The sequence below is a fragment of the Amblyomma mixtum genome, chromosome 6 (genome assembly GCF_055824585.1).
Source record: "Amblyomma mixtum isolate Tamu chromosome 6, ASM5582458v1, whole genome shotgun sequence".
Classification (NCBI taxonomy): Eukaryota; Metazoa; Arthropoda; class Arachnida; order Ixodida; family Ixodidae; genus Amblyomma; species Amblyomma mixtum.
In genome coordinates, this window is record NC_143017.1 from 55,796,754 (window position 1) to 55,813,193 (window position 16,440).

Consider the following 16,440-nt stretch of genomic DNA (forward strand, 5'->3'; position numbering starts at 1 on the left):
AGTGCGAGAGTAGCCCCGTAAGCAACGGCACTAAGCAGCGAGCATATCAATGTAGCAGCACCAACAAGACGGATACAATTCAAACAAAAGTTCTACTTTACTGGCATTAGCCGCCAACTTATGAACGGTAGTTTTCGAGCCCAACTTCTCAAACAAAACAAGTGAAGTCCCTCGCTTCCAAGCCGAACAGTTCGCACAGAGGAATGCTTGATGTGTTGGAACCAATCGATCCTAGCATGCAGAAAAAGTAGCTTGAAATTGCTTGCGCATCGTCCTAGAAGCGCAGAGCACGCCATAGCCTCGCGCTATCACGCGATCGTCGCCTGGCCTCTTGCTCACTGTGTTGGGGTTGCTTGAGCTTGCGGCGTTTCTTGATCGGTTTCTTCCAAGCGCTGAAGGTTGTTTCACCTATATTGTTCTCCGAGTTTGTTACGCGGAAGAAGCCTCTTGTTCGCTGCAGCCTGTTTCCAAGAGCAGCGACCGGCGAAACGATAAGCGCGTATTCTGCGAACCACGCTTCTTCGGGCGCCGGCACAACAATGCTTGCCGCTTGTGCGCTTCCTCGCGTTGTATCCTGTTTGCTACGCTGAGTATTCCTCGAGCACGCAGGGCTGCGATAAGTGGCGAAAACTAAACAAAACAACGAAACAACGAGGCGAAACACCGATTGCATCCACCGCTGCTGCGATTCGGTTGGACGGAAGAAATGCGGCAGCGATGGCGGGGGACTCACAATGGTTGCAGCAAGTTGTAGAGCGCGGCAGAACAGAGAGCTTTCAATCTTCAGCGCCGCCGGCATGTACCTACTCCGGCTGCAGAGGTGAGAGCACGGAGAGCTAGCTCGGCGCCCACCTGGAGTGCTGAGCTGGTTCTCACGGTTGCTTTCACGAGTATACGGCGTGTTCTCTCGTGAGCCCGTACTGAGCTGTTTGAAAAGTCGCCTCTCAAGGAAACCTTCTTTCCCGGGCAGCCGCTACAAATATCGCAACACACAAAACTTGGGCGCAGAATCCGGGCGTGTTCTATCGCCAACATTTGCAATCCTTTAGACGCGTCCAGCATCTCTTCTTCCCCTACCAGGCCGCCGCGGTGGCTCGATGGTTATGGCGCTCGGCTGCTGACCCGAAAGACGCGGGTTCTATCTCGGCCTCGGGAATAGAATTTTGATTAAGGTAAAGTTCTTAGAGGCCCGTGTACTTTGCGATGTCAGTGCACGTTAAAGAACCCCAGGTGGTCGAAATTTCCGGAGCCCTCCACTACGACAACCCTAATAGCCTGAGTCACTTTGGGACGTTAAAACCCTATAGACACCGATATTCCCATGCCGCTCTAAACAATAACTACTCTAAGCATCGTGCAGTTACTTTTTACTGAGACAGCGATGAGTGCGAAGACCACCTTCGATTGTGGCCTCCCAGAACACTGAAAACTACAAAGGCCGCCGTGGTGGCTCAGTGGTTATGGTGCTCTGCTGCTGATTCGAAAGACGCGGGTTATATCATGACCGCGGCGGTCGAATTTCGATGGAGGCTAAATTCTTGAGGCCCGTGTACTGTTCGATATCAGTCGACGTTAAAGAACCCCAGGTGGTCGAAATTTCCGGAGCCCTCCACTACGGTGTCTCTCATAAGCCTGAGTCGCCTTGGGACGTTAAACCCCGATAAACCAACCAATCAAACTACAAAGTGACAGGACAGCATCGGCCATGCGCAGCCGCTGGCTCTGAAGGCAGTGTCACGCGGGAAGGTTTCATACGATACCGTAAGGCGCTCATCGGACCATTTTACGTTTACGCCGTGACGTCACACCGGTGCCTAGACAGCATGTACTACAGGGGACAAAAGACCCCAGGACACGCGACAGGCGACCAAGGCGTATAGCTTTGTTATCAGCCGGTGATTGCAAACCACACTTGCGGAGGTGAAAGGTGCTCTTGGGCTCCCCAGTGGGTGCTAGTGAAATTTATGGAACATTGGCACACTTTGCACCTGTGCGCTAATATCGGCGGTTGCGTGTCCTGGGGGCTTTTGTCCCCAGAAGTACGGGCGTTTTGGTATATGGGGGTGTCGTGATGCCATGTGTGGCAGCTGTGTAGGAGTGGATGAGTCATATCACCAGTGATGGCTAATAACAGAGGTCGGAAATTACGGATGTTGCCTGCGGCAGCTCTGTATGTGGGTTCGAGTGATATGACCGCTCATGACAGTCCGAAAGGGACGTTACTCGGACGGAGGGGACGGGTGCTGTGTGTGGCAAATGTGTATGTTTGGTTTGGCTTGGTTTATAGGGGTTTAACGTCCCAAAGCGACTCAGGCTATGAGGGAGCCGTTCACTACGCCGTAGTGAAGGGCTCCGGAAATTTCGACCGCCTGGGGTTCTTGAACGTGCACTGACGTCGCCCAGTACACGGACCTCTAGAATTTCGCCTCCATCGAAATTTGACCGCAGCGTCCGGGATCGAACCCGCGTCTTTCGGTTCAGCAGCCGAGCACCATAAGCACTGAGCCACCGCGGCGGCTAAATGTGTATGTGTGTATGAGTCTTATGACTAGTCATGACTCAAGAAATATACCCCAAGTGACGTCACCAGGCACGAAGTGACGGCCCCAAACCGGAAGATCGTCATGCTCAGGAGCAAAGTGGCGCTGTATGCTATAGCATCACACGTAAAGGAATATAGTGTGCCCCCAATTTTTCTAGAAAGTTTTTGCACACGTTGTGACTAAAGGTCGGGCAGCAGCGCCATCTACCAGCGCACGCTTCTCGAGGGGCATCCACGCGCATCTGCGCGAAAGGTGCCCAAGAGCTTGAATGAAAGGGACGCTTGGACCGAGAGAGACGGCCGCACCTACGATTTACTCAGTTGCGTCAGTTGTAGCTCTGTTTAACGGGCTAGTTGGTAACAGTTCTTTGGAAAACATAGCGCAAAAAGGACACGGACGACGCCGAACTGGACAGGACAGGCGCTATGAAGATAGAAAATAGCCCAATAGGAGAAATTTGCTGCAACAGTAGATTGGCCTGGTTTGGGCTAGTTGGTAACTGTTGGTAACAGCGCCTATCCCGTCCAGTTTTGTGGCGTCAGGTGATGCGAGCTTCGGGCCAGTAATCAATGAGAGGCAGCACTGCAAAGCCTGGATAAATGCCAAGTGCGCATGCCTGGCTACTTTAAACCTCGACGTTTGCGAGTGAAGTTGACCTTTAGCTCAGGGGCTCTTATCTAAGAACGCAAACATGTAAAATGGTTCTGCCTGGCATCCGCTGAAATAATTCGCATATCAGTTGCACCGATTTGAAAGACCAAGAGTCATCTAATGACTGTTGGCAACGATATAGTAATTTACACCTTCAATTTTTCGCCGACGTGTTACGACTTTAAAATTTTAAATATTCGTACGACCACTTCACAGCTTCGGACCGAGAAGCGACGTATGCAAGTTCAGGGAAGTCGCGTAAACAACAATGATTTCAGCGTTTAAAACTCTCATAATTTGCGTCCCAAGATTGGTTATATGTTCGTTCAATAGGTTAGCCTATTGCAGTACTCACGTAAGTGACGTACCAATTTCGTGAATAGTACAATTTTCGGTATGTTCCCCGTGAATTAAAGGTGCACTGAAGAGGATTCTGAACATGTCTTTTTGCCGCGGGAACTTGATGTACACGTTCCCAGCATTCTTAGGAGCTGCGACTTATTGCCCTGTGTGGCCGATTTCCTCAATTAAATCTAATTAACGTCCGGCTCCCGCCTTTTTTTTTTGAATTCGGCCTCATACGATGGGCGGAGTCTACAAACGCGTCGAGTGCCTTTCAGTCAGCTCTGTGGAGGCTTTGCTTTGGCTTTATTTTGTTTTTTAAGTTTCCGTGAATAAGTAGTTGCATTCGTAGATAATATAGCCGCAAAATAAGCCAACAGAAATAAAATTACGCGCGGACTATTTGCTTTCGCCAATGACTTGACTGAAGTGAAATGAAAACCGCGAAAATAATCGAACTAATTTCTATTACTCTTTCTGGACACGCAGGATACAATAATTTGATAAATCCGCGACATAGTTGTGGTTCATAGAGCGTATCACTAAAAAAAAAACAAGCCCGAAGCAGCCGGACTATGTTTTCTCCTCGTCTGCTGCCATAGGAGTGATGCGCCCTACCGCGGTGGCTTCGGCCTGCTCCGAGGAAGCGCTCGCCTCGCTTCTTTTACTTGTCGGTTGTTGGTGCACGCGGTCCTTACTCCCAGAAGGTCCTGTGTGCCCCACTTCCTACTTTTGCTATCCTGCGACATCCTTGGATCTACACTTTTTCGTGTGATCTGTGGGACGCCATCGCGTTTTGTTGCGAGTGTTGTTCGGTTCGCGAGTGATATTTTCGCGATGCCGGACGTTTGTGCGGTGAGGTTGTGCCCTCATCGGACTAAGAAAAATTGGCACAAGGGCCTACGTTTGTTCGCCTTGCCGAAGGACGAACCGCGACGTAGTGCATGGCTACGTTGCGCGGGGCTCGATAACACCGAGACGCTACCAAAGTGTGTCCGCTTCTGCTCTGAACACTTCGAGATAAGCGCTTTCCATCGGCCCGACGTGAGTCACTCTCGCCTGCGTTGGAACGCTATGCCCACGCTTCGACTTCCCGTCGTCGATGGAACCGAGCAACAAGCCCCGAAGCGCCAAAGAGTACTGGTAAGTATTTCTATGAATTAATTTTCTTAGCATGGCTCGACAGTGTCGTTCTGTAGGATCGCCGACTCGAACATGCGTCAGGCTGAAGATATAGTTTGTTCTAAAAGTTACGTGGCTGTATCATGACGCGAATGGTCATCATTTGCAGAAGCGAAAGAAGTAACAGTGTTCCGTGCTTCGCGTTCGTAAGTGTGGGGTCGGCTAAATAAGCTTAGAAACTTTGATATACAGCTTGTTCGGCAATTTTACGCGCGCCGTACAATGCTTCCGCCGGCTAAAACGGTGCATTGTTCGCGCTCAAATTTCGCGCAGACATGGCGTTTGGTTGTAAATGCTGTGATTCACGATGCCGTGCACCCGATAGAAACTAATCAAGTTCCCAAATCGGTGTATTTATAGTGAAGGCATGGAATGTAGAGCAATCCTGAAATGCTATGTTGCACCACCTCCAGCTTTGTAAACCGAAGTGACTGATCGGCCTTTGTACAACCATCTTTCAGAGCAAGGATCTTCAACCAGATCCCTCTGAGGCAAGGCTTTCAACAGCTGCAGCCAGCAGTGGTCCGTACCAGGACAATGGTTCTGTCGAACACAGCACTAGATCTGAAGCTGTCTGTAAGTCCTTATTGCATTTCGTCCATTCTGTGTGGATGAATATTTGTTTCCCTACAGTGACGCCAGCTGCGACTTCTCCTGGCCGTGTCACAGAGGAGCCCTTGCTGCTTCCACCCTTCGTCCCGGCCACATGCAGCAGTGATCCACTTGACTGCACATCTCCACAGGGTGACAGGCTAGACTCTGACTCCAGCTACTCTCCAACCTACCATGACGATACCGAAAGGTGGGCTCTTCACAGCTGCATGGGTTTTGGGCCTAACAGTTGGCACTATTCTGATTCCAGTGAGTCATCCGCAGAGAGTACACCGGCCCCCCCAGAAGAAGAACGGCAGTTCTTGGTCTTTGAGAGCTGTCTGAGGGAGCTGTTCCAGACATGCCCAGAGTGCTCGAGGCCTTGTGAAACCACCATTACCACCAAAGGCAGCCTCATCAATGTCATCAGCATCTGTCCTCTGGAGCATGTCCGGACGTGGAACAGCCAGCCTGTCATCAATGGAAGGGCAGCAGGAAACCTTCTGCTGTCCAGCCACCTCCTCTTTTCAGGAGCAAATGTAGCTTCCACACTGAGGATGCTGCGCCACATGAATGTGCAGGTCCCAAGTGACCGGACCTTCTACAACTATCAGGATGCCCTCCTTTTTCCTGCGATAGAAAAGGTGACCAACAAACCATACTGATATATTTACCCCAGCTTGACCAGATGTTTTCAAAAAAGTTCAATTCTCGTTAGCCAGAAGGCAGAAATGAAGTTCAGATTAAACGAACACACTTCTCCTGACATCACTTTTTTGTTGTTTTGTAGTAACTACCGCTGCAGTAGTGCACAATCAAACTAAGTTGTAATTTTACACTGGGCTAGTCAAGAAATGGAATAACATTTGAACAGATCTGGCTACAAGAACAAGCTGAACTCATGGACCAGTTGAACAACCAAGAGGTTGATGTCACCGGTGATGGACGATTTGACTCCCCTGGGTTTTCTGCCAAGTTCCTGACATACACCACGCATGTTGAGCAGATCAACAGAATTCTTCACTCGGTCCAGGTCCAGCTGGGGGAGGTCAGTAGACACGTCTGTGGAAAGTTGTTGCAGTAATTCAGTGATAAATATTTATGTAAGCCGTTGGTATGTAGAGTGGAAATACAGGAATGTAATGTTTGAAACCCGTCTTCATGCAGTCGGAGCAGGCAATGGCCAGCGTGAACATGGAGAAGGAAGGCCTAATCAAGCAGCTGGAATTCTTCAAGGAGAAATGTATGGCATGCCACAAAGGTTTATATGGTAGACAATTTATCGTTATCCCACCGACAATGCATAACACAGGTATCAAGATCCGGTCTCTCACAACTGACCGTCACCCTGCCATACGAAAGCACATGCAGACCCGTGAACCCAAGATCAAGCACTACTTTGACATTTGGCACATCTCAAAAGGTAAGAAAGTTGAGAGCATGATTGAAAAGATGCTTGCTTGCACAGAATGTGCTGCAGGCTTCCCTGATATGCCTTTTTAAAATTAAGGTGTCAAGAAAAAGCTAGCTGCGGCAAGCAAGCGGGCTGGATGCAAGGAGCTGGACCTCTGGATTCAGTCAACTACCAACCACATGTACTGGGCAGCCCGCGCTGGAGGGGGCAATGCAGAGCTGGTCGTCGACGTCTGGCGGAGTATGAAAAATCACGTCATCAACCAGCACTCTGGACATGGTGGACTGTACCCAAGGTGTCTCCACAGCGACATGCCAGAGGAGACAAGAGTTTGGATGGACCCTAGTGAGTTGTTTTTGCCCTTGTCTAAAGAACTTGTTTTAAAGCATACCTTTTCCTCAAGAGTCCCAGGCATACGAGCAATTCAAGCACATCACTGAGGACAAGCGTCTCCTCAAGGATATCACACAGATGTCCCCCCATGGCCAAACGTTTGCTCTGGAGGCATTCCACAGCATCTTGATTGACTTCGCGCCAAAGTCTATGGCATTTTCTCCAGCAGGGATGCTCGCAAGGTAATATTATATTGTAGTTCTGTCCTCTGTCTAGAGGCAGTTGGTTTATTCCAAGAGTCAGCACGTAACCACATCCACGTACTCCAGATCATTAGGCAGCATTGCCATCCGATGCGATATCCTCAACTTACAGGACGCAGCTTGCCATCCTCCACTTCAATGAAAATGCAGACCGGTCCCAGGCGAAGACAAAGGAAGGCAATTCACGCTGGATGATGAAGACTACCAAGGCGCGAAAAGGCCATCACACAGTGTGCCCCATCAAAACAGCTACCACTTACAGTAAGTATTATGCTTCATCCCAAATGAGTGACTTGAGGGGAGCCTTTTGGAATGAAGTAATGTGAAGATTTCATTTCCAGAGTATGTCGGAAAGCTTGTAAAAGAAGTTATCAACAGCAGCGAGCTTTGGCAATCTCTCTCTGATGCATCAGAGGCCAACACAAGTACTTTCCCAGCACCAATGACCTCGGCCTTCACAAGGCCTTCTCTTCAGGACCTTGTGGAAGCAAGGAGGTCCCGCTTCAGCCTGGGTCCCCAGTGAGGCTAGACCAAACAAGGTGAGGGCGACAACATCCAGCGTGTTTGAAAGTCTGAACTGACCAAGATGTGTGTTCCCCCTTCTGCTGCACCAGAGGCCGACATAGCATCTTCGTGGCAGGGCTCGGAATCCTACTTTGCAAGTGTAATGAGGACCAATGGCTGCCAATGACATCACTCACACTGTGTCCCATGCAAACACTTCCAAGTTTCAGTGAGTAACATGTGTAACTTCTGCATGAATGACATTCGGGGCGTATTTTCGAACAATATCATGCGCCAATTTCCTTTCCAGAGCGCACCTGAAAGTTTGAGAAGGAAGTTATGAGCAGCGCCAAGAGTCAGCGATCCTTCTCTGATGCATCAGAAGCCAGCATAAGTGCTTTCCCAGCACCAACGATCGGCTTTCGCCAAGGTGAGGGCGACAACATCCAGCGTGTTTGAAACTCTGAACTGTCTGATGAGCTGCAAGATGCGTGTTCCCCCTTCTGCTGCACCAGAGGCCGACATAGCATCTTCGTGGCAGGGCTCGGAATCCTACTTTGCAAGTGTAATGAGGACCAATGGCTGCCAATGACATCACTCACACTGTGTCCCATGCAAACACTTCCAACTTTCAGTGAGTAACATGTGTAACTTCTGCATGAATGACATTCGGGGCGTATTTTCGAACAATATCATGCGCCAATTTCCTTTCCAGAGCGCACCTGAAAGTTTGACAAGGAAGTTATGAGCAGCGCCAAGAGTCAGCGATCCTTCTCTGATGCATCAGAAGCCAGCATAAGTGCTTTCCCAGCACCAACGATCGGCTTTCGCCAAGGTGAGGGCGACAACATCCAGCGTGTTTGAAACTCTGAACTGTCAGACGAGCTGCAAGATGTGTGTTCCCCCTTCTGCTGCACCAGAGGCCGACATAGCATCTTCGTGGCAGGGCTCGGAATCCTACTTTGCAAGTGTAATGAGGACCAATGGCTGCCAATGACATCACTCACACTGTGTCCCATGCAAACACTTCCAACTTTCAGTGAGTAACATGTGTAACTTCTGCATGAATGACATTCGGGGCGTATTTTCGAACAATATCATGCGCCAATTTCCTTTCCAGAGCGCACCTGAAAGTTTGACAAGGAAGTTATGAGCAGCGCCAAGAGTCAGCGATCCTTCTCTGATGCATCAGAAGCCAGCATAAGTGCTTTCCCAGCACCAACGATCGGCTTTCGCCAAGGTGAGGGCGACAACATCCAGCGTGTTTGAAACTCTGAACTGTCAGACGAGCTGCAAGATGTGTGTTCCCCCTTCTGCTGCACCAGAGGCCGACATAGCATCTTCGTGGCAGGGCTCGGAATCCTACTTTGCAAGTGTAATGAGGACCAATGGCTGCCAATGACATCACTCACACTGTGTCCCATGCAAACACTTCCAACTTTCAGTGAGTAACATGTGTAACTTCTGCATGAATGACATTCGGGGCGTATTTTCGAACAATATCATGCGCCAATTTCCTTTCCAGAGCGCACCTGAAAGTTTGACAAGGAAGTTATGAGCAGCGCCAAGAGTCAGCGATCCTTCTCTGATGCATCAGAAGCCAGCATAAGTGCTTTCCCAGCACCAACGATCGGCTTTCGCCAAGGTGAGGGCGACAACATCCAGCGTGTTTGAAACTCTGAACTGTCAGACGAGCTGCAAGATGTGTGTTCCCCCTTCTGCTGCACCAGAGGCCGACATAGCATCTTCGTGGCAGGGCTCGGAATCCTACTTTGCAAGTGTAATGAGGACCAATGGCTGCCAATGACATCACTCACACTGTGTCCCATGCAAACACTTCCAACTTTCAGTGAGTAACATGTGTAACTTCTGCATGAATGACATTCGGGGCGTATTTTCGAACAATATCATGCTCCAATTTCCCTTCCAGAGCGCACCTGAAAGTTTGAGAAGGAAGTTATGAGCAGCGCCAAGAGTCAGCGATCCTTCTCTGATGCATCAGAAGCCAGCATAAGTGCTTTCCCAGCACCAACGATCGGCTTTCGCCAAGGTGAGGGCGACAACATCCAGCGTGTTTGAAACTCTGAACTGTCTGATGAGCTGCAAGATGCGTGTTCCCCCTTCTGCTGCACCAGAGGCCGACATAGCATCTTCGTGGCAGGGCTCGGAATCCTACTTTGCAAGTGTAATGAGGACCAACGGCTGCCAATGACATCACTCACACTGTGTCCCATGCAAACACTTCCAACTTTCAGTGAGTAACATGTGTAACTTCTGCATGAATGACATTCGGGGCGTATTTTCGAACAATATCATGCGCCAATTTCCTTTCCAGAGCGCACCTGAAAGTTTGACAAGGAAGTTATGAGCAGCGCCAAGAGTCAGCGATCCTTCTCTGATGCATCAGAAGCCAGCATAAGTGCTTTCCCAGCACCAACGATCGGCTTTCGCCAAGGTGAGGGGGACAACATCCAGCGTGTTTGAAAGTCTGAACTGTCTGACGAGCAGCAAGATGTGCGTTTCCCCTTTACTGTAACGGAGGTCGACATGAACGTCTTGTCAGCACATACTTTTACAAGTTTCTTGCATGCAGGTCCAACCAGCTACAGATTCCCAGGTTCCTGTCTACCCGGCCCCAGATTGTATGGACATGCCAAGACACGTATCCTTTGTTGAATGGTCACCTTGGCAACCAACATCTTTTGCAGAAAAATGACTGGTTCAGCCAGATCACACAGATTTTTCTCTCGGCAGAACCTGCCTGCTAGAGAGCGCGTATCCCAGTTGGCGGATAGGGATGCTCTTATCACAGTCTGGCCGTTCTCCTCTGCAATTTGTGCAGTCACTTGCAAGACACTTTTAGCAGGAATAAACTTTGATTCAGTGCACCTGCAGTTACATTCCCCTTGACTGGCAGAGGAGCAATTGAGGCAAGTGTGATAAGAGTGGTGCTTGCACCCGCGGACCAAAAGGCATTCAGATTTGAGCAGGATCCCGGCCACCTACCAAGTGCCGGAAGGATTCTGCAGATACATCTAAGCAAGTCAATAAACTATTTTACAACTGCTATTCTGAGTGGCTTTGTGCATCTTTTCGTACTTTACCGCATGGCTGAAATACAGAGCTATACATTATGCTGCAAAAGAGCAATGGAGCCACCTAACTTACTGATTTTGAAACGCTGCTAGGCAAATACATTTCCTGCGATTCAGTTGTGTATGGCAGTTTGATGAGCTGCAGAACAAAATTTTGTGAAGATGTGGAAGGTTCACACCTTGTTGGTTCATGTATCAGCAGGTTAGTTGAAGTCTGAAAGTTTTGGTCCACCACCACAGTTCTGTAAGCCTTTTAAACCAACTCTTATAGAGCAGTTGAATTACAAATAAGTCTTTGCTACACGGAGACTGAATAAGCTTAGTACATTCCAAAAAAAAGTGGTCTGGATGAATTACAATGTGCAAAAGCTCTGATGCACTGCAAGCAAAAATGTGGTATGAGGTGATCCAGTTCTTTATCCTGCCAGTGGAAAGCTGAAATCCCATGTTCGGGTGCGTAGGATGCCTACCTTTGGACGATTTACAAGGACTGTGGGTCGGCACACTCACTCGTGAGTGCACTCTTATCACCTCACTCGCGTCTGTGAGCATGAGTGGTCATGATTGGAGGCAAATGCCGCGTGACAGTGAAGTTTGTTGCATGTGCTTATTTTTTTTCTGTTGATAGCTGAGGGAATTAGATATTCACTGCCGAAGGCGCTCGAGGTAGCATAAGGCACCATACCGGTGTCTATTTACAAATGACGCAGAGGATTACGCTGGCGCGAGAATGGAAATATTTCGTTGTTGTTCACCTTACTAGTTCACCGTTGGCATGGGCGCAGGCTCGCGGGTGCAGTGAACCGATACGAGTTGTGTCCGATCCTTTTATCGAATTTCGCATTACCACAGCTAGAAAGGCAGATGTCTGTTGACATGCCTCCTAGACGGCTCGAGCTCTGTACACAGAGTTCCAATGCTTGCTGCTGAAACCACGACTGTCAACTTCTCAGCAATAACTAGCGTAAGGTGGGATCTCGAGTACTGCAGTGGACGCTTCGTTTTTTTTTTCTATGGCCGGCCGTGTGCACTGTAGAGCTCTGCTCGGGCCATAATTTTTTTTATTGGGCCAGACCCATGCAATGAGCCTGATCTACTTGGCCTAGCTCTTCAACCACACAAGCGAAGCTTGTTCGGTTGAGTGAGTGGTCATGAGTTTGGGTGACGGGTTGTGAATGTGAGTGAACATTAGTGCGAGTGTGTGAGAGGACGTGAATGAGTGCTTGTGAATGCGAGTGGACATGAGTGTAAGTGAGTGCAAGTGGCCGTGAGTGTGAGTGTAGTTGAGCAACCTCTCATGGTGCTGAGGTATGACAAGGACGAGCTTGTCCTTGCCTGTCAGGCAGAGACTTTGTCTATACTACTACACAGACACTGAATAAACTAAGCACATTCCCAAAAATGGTCTGCATGCAATCTGTAAATGCTGTGACGCATTGGAAGCAAAAATGAGGTGCGAAATGGTTCACTATTTTTCAATATATTTCAATGGTTCAATATATTTACAAATAGGGAAGAACAGCTGCGAGCGGCACCGAGAACACAGTCCGAACTTCGTTGTCTTCTACTCTTCCCACGCTCTTGGTCGTCGTCTACCCACTTCAGGACCCCCGGCTGCTGAAACGCCGTCTCGGCGTTAGGGCGGCGACGTGTGAGCGTCGTGATAAGGTTTAAGGCGACAGACGTGGACGATGTCGGTGGTGGCGCCAGAGGACGATGGCGAGGTTTCAAGGGGAGCAATTTCATAGTTCACGTCGGTAACACGGCACACGACACGGTAAGGGCCACGGTAGTGCGAAAGGAGCTTCTCGGAGAGACCGACGCTGCGAGAGGGCGTCCAGAGAAGGACGAGTGATCCTGGGGTAAATTCGACGGCCTGGTGATGGCGGTCGTAGGCTGACTTCTGGGAAACTTGAGAGGCTTGGAGCCTACTACGTGCTATTTGGCGCGCCAGCGTGGCCTGGGAGATGGCGTCCCGAGCGTAAGCAGTGGTGGGGGCTGAAGAAGGCGGCATGAGTGTGTCCAAAGGCAAGGTGGGATGCCTACCAAACAAAAGGTAGAAAGGAGAATAGCCTGTTCTGTCATGAAGGGAAGAGTTATATGCAAATGTCACATAAGGCAAGGCTGCGTCCCAATCTCGGTGGTCTGGCGATATGTACATGGCTAACATGTCGGTGAGCGTGCGGTTGAACCTTTCCGTAAGCCCATTGGTAAGCTGTCGCGAGCTGGTGCTGCGTGTCACACGAACGAAGAATGTCGTGAACTACTCTGGATAGAAAATGACCGCGGTCGGTGAGCAGTTGACGAGGGGCGCCGTGGTGAAGGGTGACGTCTTGCAGAAGAAAATCGGTGACATCGGTAGCGCAGCTGGACGGCAAAGCACGCGTGATGGCGTACCGAGTCGTATAATCAGTTGCGACAGCGATCCACTTGTTGCCGGAGAGGGACGTGTTGGAAAAGGGCCAAGAAGGTCGAGGCCAACACGGTGAAAAGGTTCCGGAGGTATGTCGATGGGTTGCAGAAGACCGGCAGGCAAAGTGGAGGGCCTTTTCCGACGTTGACACAGGTCGCAAGTGGCCACGTAACGCTTGACGGAACGATAGAGAGCAGGCCAAAAGAAGCGATGCCGCACCCGAGCGTACGTGTGGGACACGCCAAGGTGACCGGCTGTCGGCAGATCGTGCAGTTCTTCCAGGACAGAAGAGCGTAGACGTTGGGGTATCACGAGCAGGAGCGGAGGGCCATCGGAGCGTAGGTTTCGGCGATACAAAATGCCGTTCTGGAGCACATAAAGGTTCAGAGACGGAGATCGGTTTGCAGAACGGATGCCATCAAAGATAGGTCGTAAAGATGAGTCGTGGCGCTGTTCGTTGGCAATATCGGCAAGATCAGAGATAGCTAAGAGGCAGGGCAGGGTCTCTGCGTCCTCTAGGTCAGGTGGTTCCACAGGGTATCGATAAACATTCAGCGTCCTGGTGATGGCGCCCTGACTTGTACACGACGGAGTATGAGTATTCTTGGAGGCGCAATGCCCAGCGACCAAGGCGACCGGTGGGATTTTTTAGTGAAGACAGCCAACAGAGAGCATGGCGATCAGTGACAACAGCGAATGAAGGGCCGAACAGGTAGGGTCTGAATTTAGCTACTGCCCAGACAAGGGCAAGACACTCACGCTCAGTAATGGTGTAATTTTGCTCTGCGGCTGAAAGTAGGCGGCTGGCATAAGCGATGACTCGATCTTGACCCTGTTGACGTTGGGCTAGGACGGCGCCGATGCCATATCCGGAGGCGTCGGTGCGAACCTCTGTGGGAGACGACGGGTCAAAATGTGCTAAGATGGGCGGAGTGGTCAGCAAATGGACGAGGGATGAAAATGAGTTCTCTTGAGCAGGGCCCCAGGTAAAGGGGGTGTCGTTCTTCAGAAGATCGGTGAGGGGACGAACGATGCCGGCGAAATCTTTGATAAAATGGTGAAAATACGAGCACAAGCCGACAAAGCTGCGCACATCTTTCGACGACCTTGGAAGAGGAAAGTCCTTCACAGCTTGAATTTTGATGGGATCTGGGCGTACACCAGAAGCGTCAACGAGGTGTCCGAGAATAGTGAGTTGGCGACAACCGAACTTCCATTTCGATGAGTTCAGCTGAAGTCTGGCGTTACGAAACACTGTCAGAATATTGGAGAGGCGCTCGAGGTGCGTGGAAAAAGTAGGCGAGAAAACCACAACATCGTCTAGGTAACAGAGGCAGGTGGACCATTTAAAGCCATGAAGAAGGGAGTCCATCATTCGTTCGAAGGTAGCCGGGGCGTTACAGAGGCCGAGCGGCATGACTTTAAACTGGTATAAGCCATCAGGCATCACGAAGGCGGTCTTCTCGCGGTCCTTTTCATCAACGGCAATTTGCCAGTACCCCGATCGAAGATCAATTGAAGAGAAATATTTGGCGCCGTGGAGGCAATCTAAGGCATCATCGATCCTTGGGAGTGGATATACGTCTTTTTTTGTGATGCGGTTGAGGTGCCGATAATCAACGCAGAAGCGCCAGCTGCCGTCCTTTTTCACCAGGACGACTGGTGAAGCCCAAGGACTTGACGAGGGCTCGATGATGTCTTTTGCGAGCATCTTGTCCACCTCTTGATTTATGACGGTGCGTTCGGCGCTGGACACTCGGTACGTACGTCTGCGGAGAGGAGCGGAATCACCGGTGTTTATGTGATGCGTCACCACAGAGGTCCGAGCCAAAACACGGCTATCAAAGTCGAAGATGTCGCGGAAAGATGATAAGAGGCACCTAATATCGCGAGCTTGCATCAGCGGTAGGTCAGAAGCGATCATGTCAGGGTAGTCGTCCGTTGGGTTCACTGTTGATGGGGCTGCAGGCAACCGGCATTGCTGAGTGGAAGGTAAGCAGCTGTCCACCACTGATATCACACATTCGGCAGCAGGGCACAGCGTGGCGAGTGAGATGCCTTGCGGGAGCGGTTGGATGGATGAACCAAAGTTCAGGACAGGAAGGTACGCGCGGTTGGCCGACAATGTAAATACAATGTGTGGAAGCGCAATGCTGCGCGTCAGGGCGACGTCAAGTTCCGCAGTGACTACGTAGTGACCATCAGGTACAGGGGAACAGATGAGAAAGAAATGTAAGTTGCGGCTTGAGGCGGTAGACGAACAAAGTTGACAGCACAAAGACTGTATAACTGGGGACGGCGACTCAGCAGAAAGAGGAAGGTCAAGCTGAACAACATTAGTGGCGCAGTCAATGAGGGCTGAATGCTCAGACAGGAAGTCGAGGCCAAGAATGACTTCATGAGGGCACTGGTCTAGAACAGAGAACAGAATGGATGTATGGCGGCCGGATATGGTCACACGGGCTGTGCATAGTCCAACAACATGAGGCGTTCCGCCGTCGGCAACGCGGAGAACGGCTTTGGGTGCAGGGGTCAGTACTTTTCGGAGGCGGCGTCGTAGGGCTGAACTCATGACGGATACGTGCGCGCCTGTATCGATCAGGGCTCTCACAGGCACTCCATCGACATGAATGGCGAGCAAATTATGGTGTGCACGAAGGGCTAATCGAGGATTTTGGGACTGGGGCTGTACTGCAGCATAACCTCCAGACACTGCAGCGTCTAGTTTTCCGCTTGCGAGCGTCCGTAGGGGCCAGGAGAGGAGCGACGGCATTGGGGCGAACGAGACTGTCGACGCAGGGGGGACGGGGAGCGGCTGGAGCGGGGAATCTGGCCGTCGACTGTAGCACCGTGCTGGGCTTGAGGGGGCGTGTAGTGGCTGGGCTGTTCGTCGTCGCGATGGGAGCTGAGAGGACGGTATGTGCTGCGACGGGACCAATAATTTCGACAGTGGCGGGAGATGTGGCCAATGCGGTGGCAATGGAAACAAATGGGCCTGTCGTCGGTTGTCCGCCAGTCGTTAGGGTTTCGGCGACGTGGAGTGAAGTACGAAGGTCGTCCAGGAGCAATCGCAGTGATTTCGGGTGGTGGTGAAGACCGTACAGGGCTG

At 50.6% G+C, this 16,440-nt stretch overlaps 2 protein-coding genes and 1 long non-coding RNA gene across 5 annotated transcripts in view; 2 read left to right on the forward strand and 1 right to left on the reverse strand.

Annotated features, from left to right (window-relative positions):
* The window catches only part of LOC149339192 (uncharacterized), a 212,672-nt gene that overhangs the window by 100,975 nt on the left and 95,257 nt on the right, over nt 1–16,440 (reverse strand). The window lies entirely within an intron of this gene.
* LOC149339194 (uncharacterized) lies at nt 3,627–8,030 on the forward strand. 2 transcript variants are annotated; one of them, XM_089547987.1, is made up of 12 exons: nt 3,629–4,679; nt 5,180–5,294; nt 5,352–5,520; nt 5,581–5,953; nt 6,184–6,357; nt 6,477–6,552; nt 6,622–6,732; nt 6,820–7,068; nt 7,127–7,298; nt 7,432–7,580; nt 7,661–7,858; nt 7,934–8,030. In XM_089547987.1, the coding sequence occupies exons 1-11, from the start codon at nt 4,374–4,376 to the stop codon at nt 7,840–7,842; spliced, it is 2,076 nt and encodes a 691-aa protein (XP_089404113.1). In that variant the 5' UTR covers nt 3,629–4,373; the 3' UTR covers nt 7,843–7,858; nt 7,934–8,030. The 2 variants fall into 2 exon arrangements, with proteins under 2 accessions (XP_089404112.1, XP_089404113.1); XM_089547986.1 differs by having other exon boundaries at nt 3,627–4,679; nt 6,477–6,732.
* LOC149339195 (uncharacterized) lies at nt 10,048–10,892 on the forward strand. 2 transcript variants are annotated; one of them, XR_016283494.1, is made up of 2 exons: nt 10,048–10,337; nt 10,417–10,892. It is a non-coding gene; the product is annotated as an uncharacterized LOC149339195 (long non-coding RNA). The 2 variants fall into 2 exon arrangements; XR_016283495.1 differs by having other exon boundaries at nt 10,048–10,278.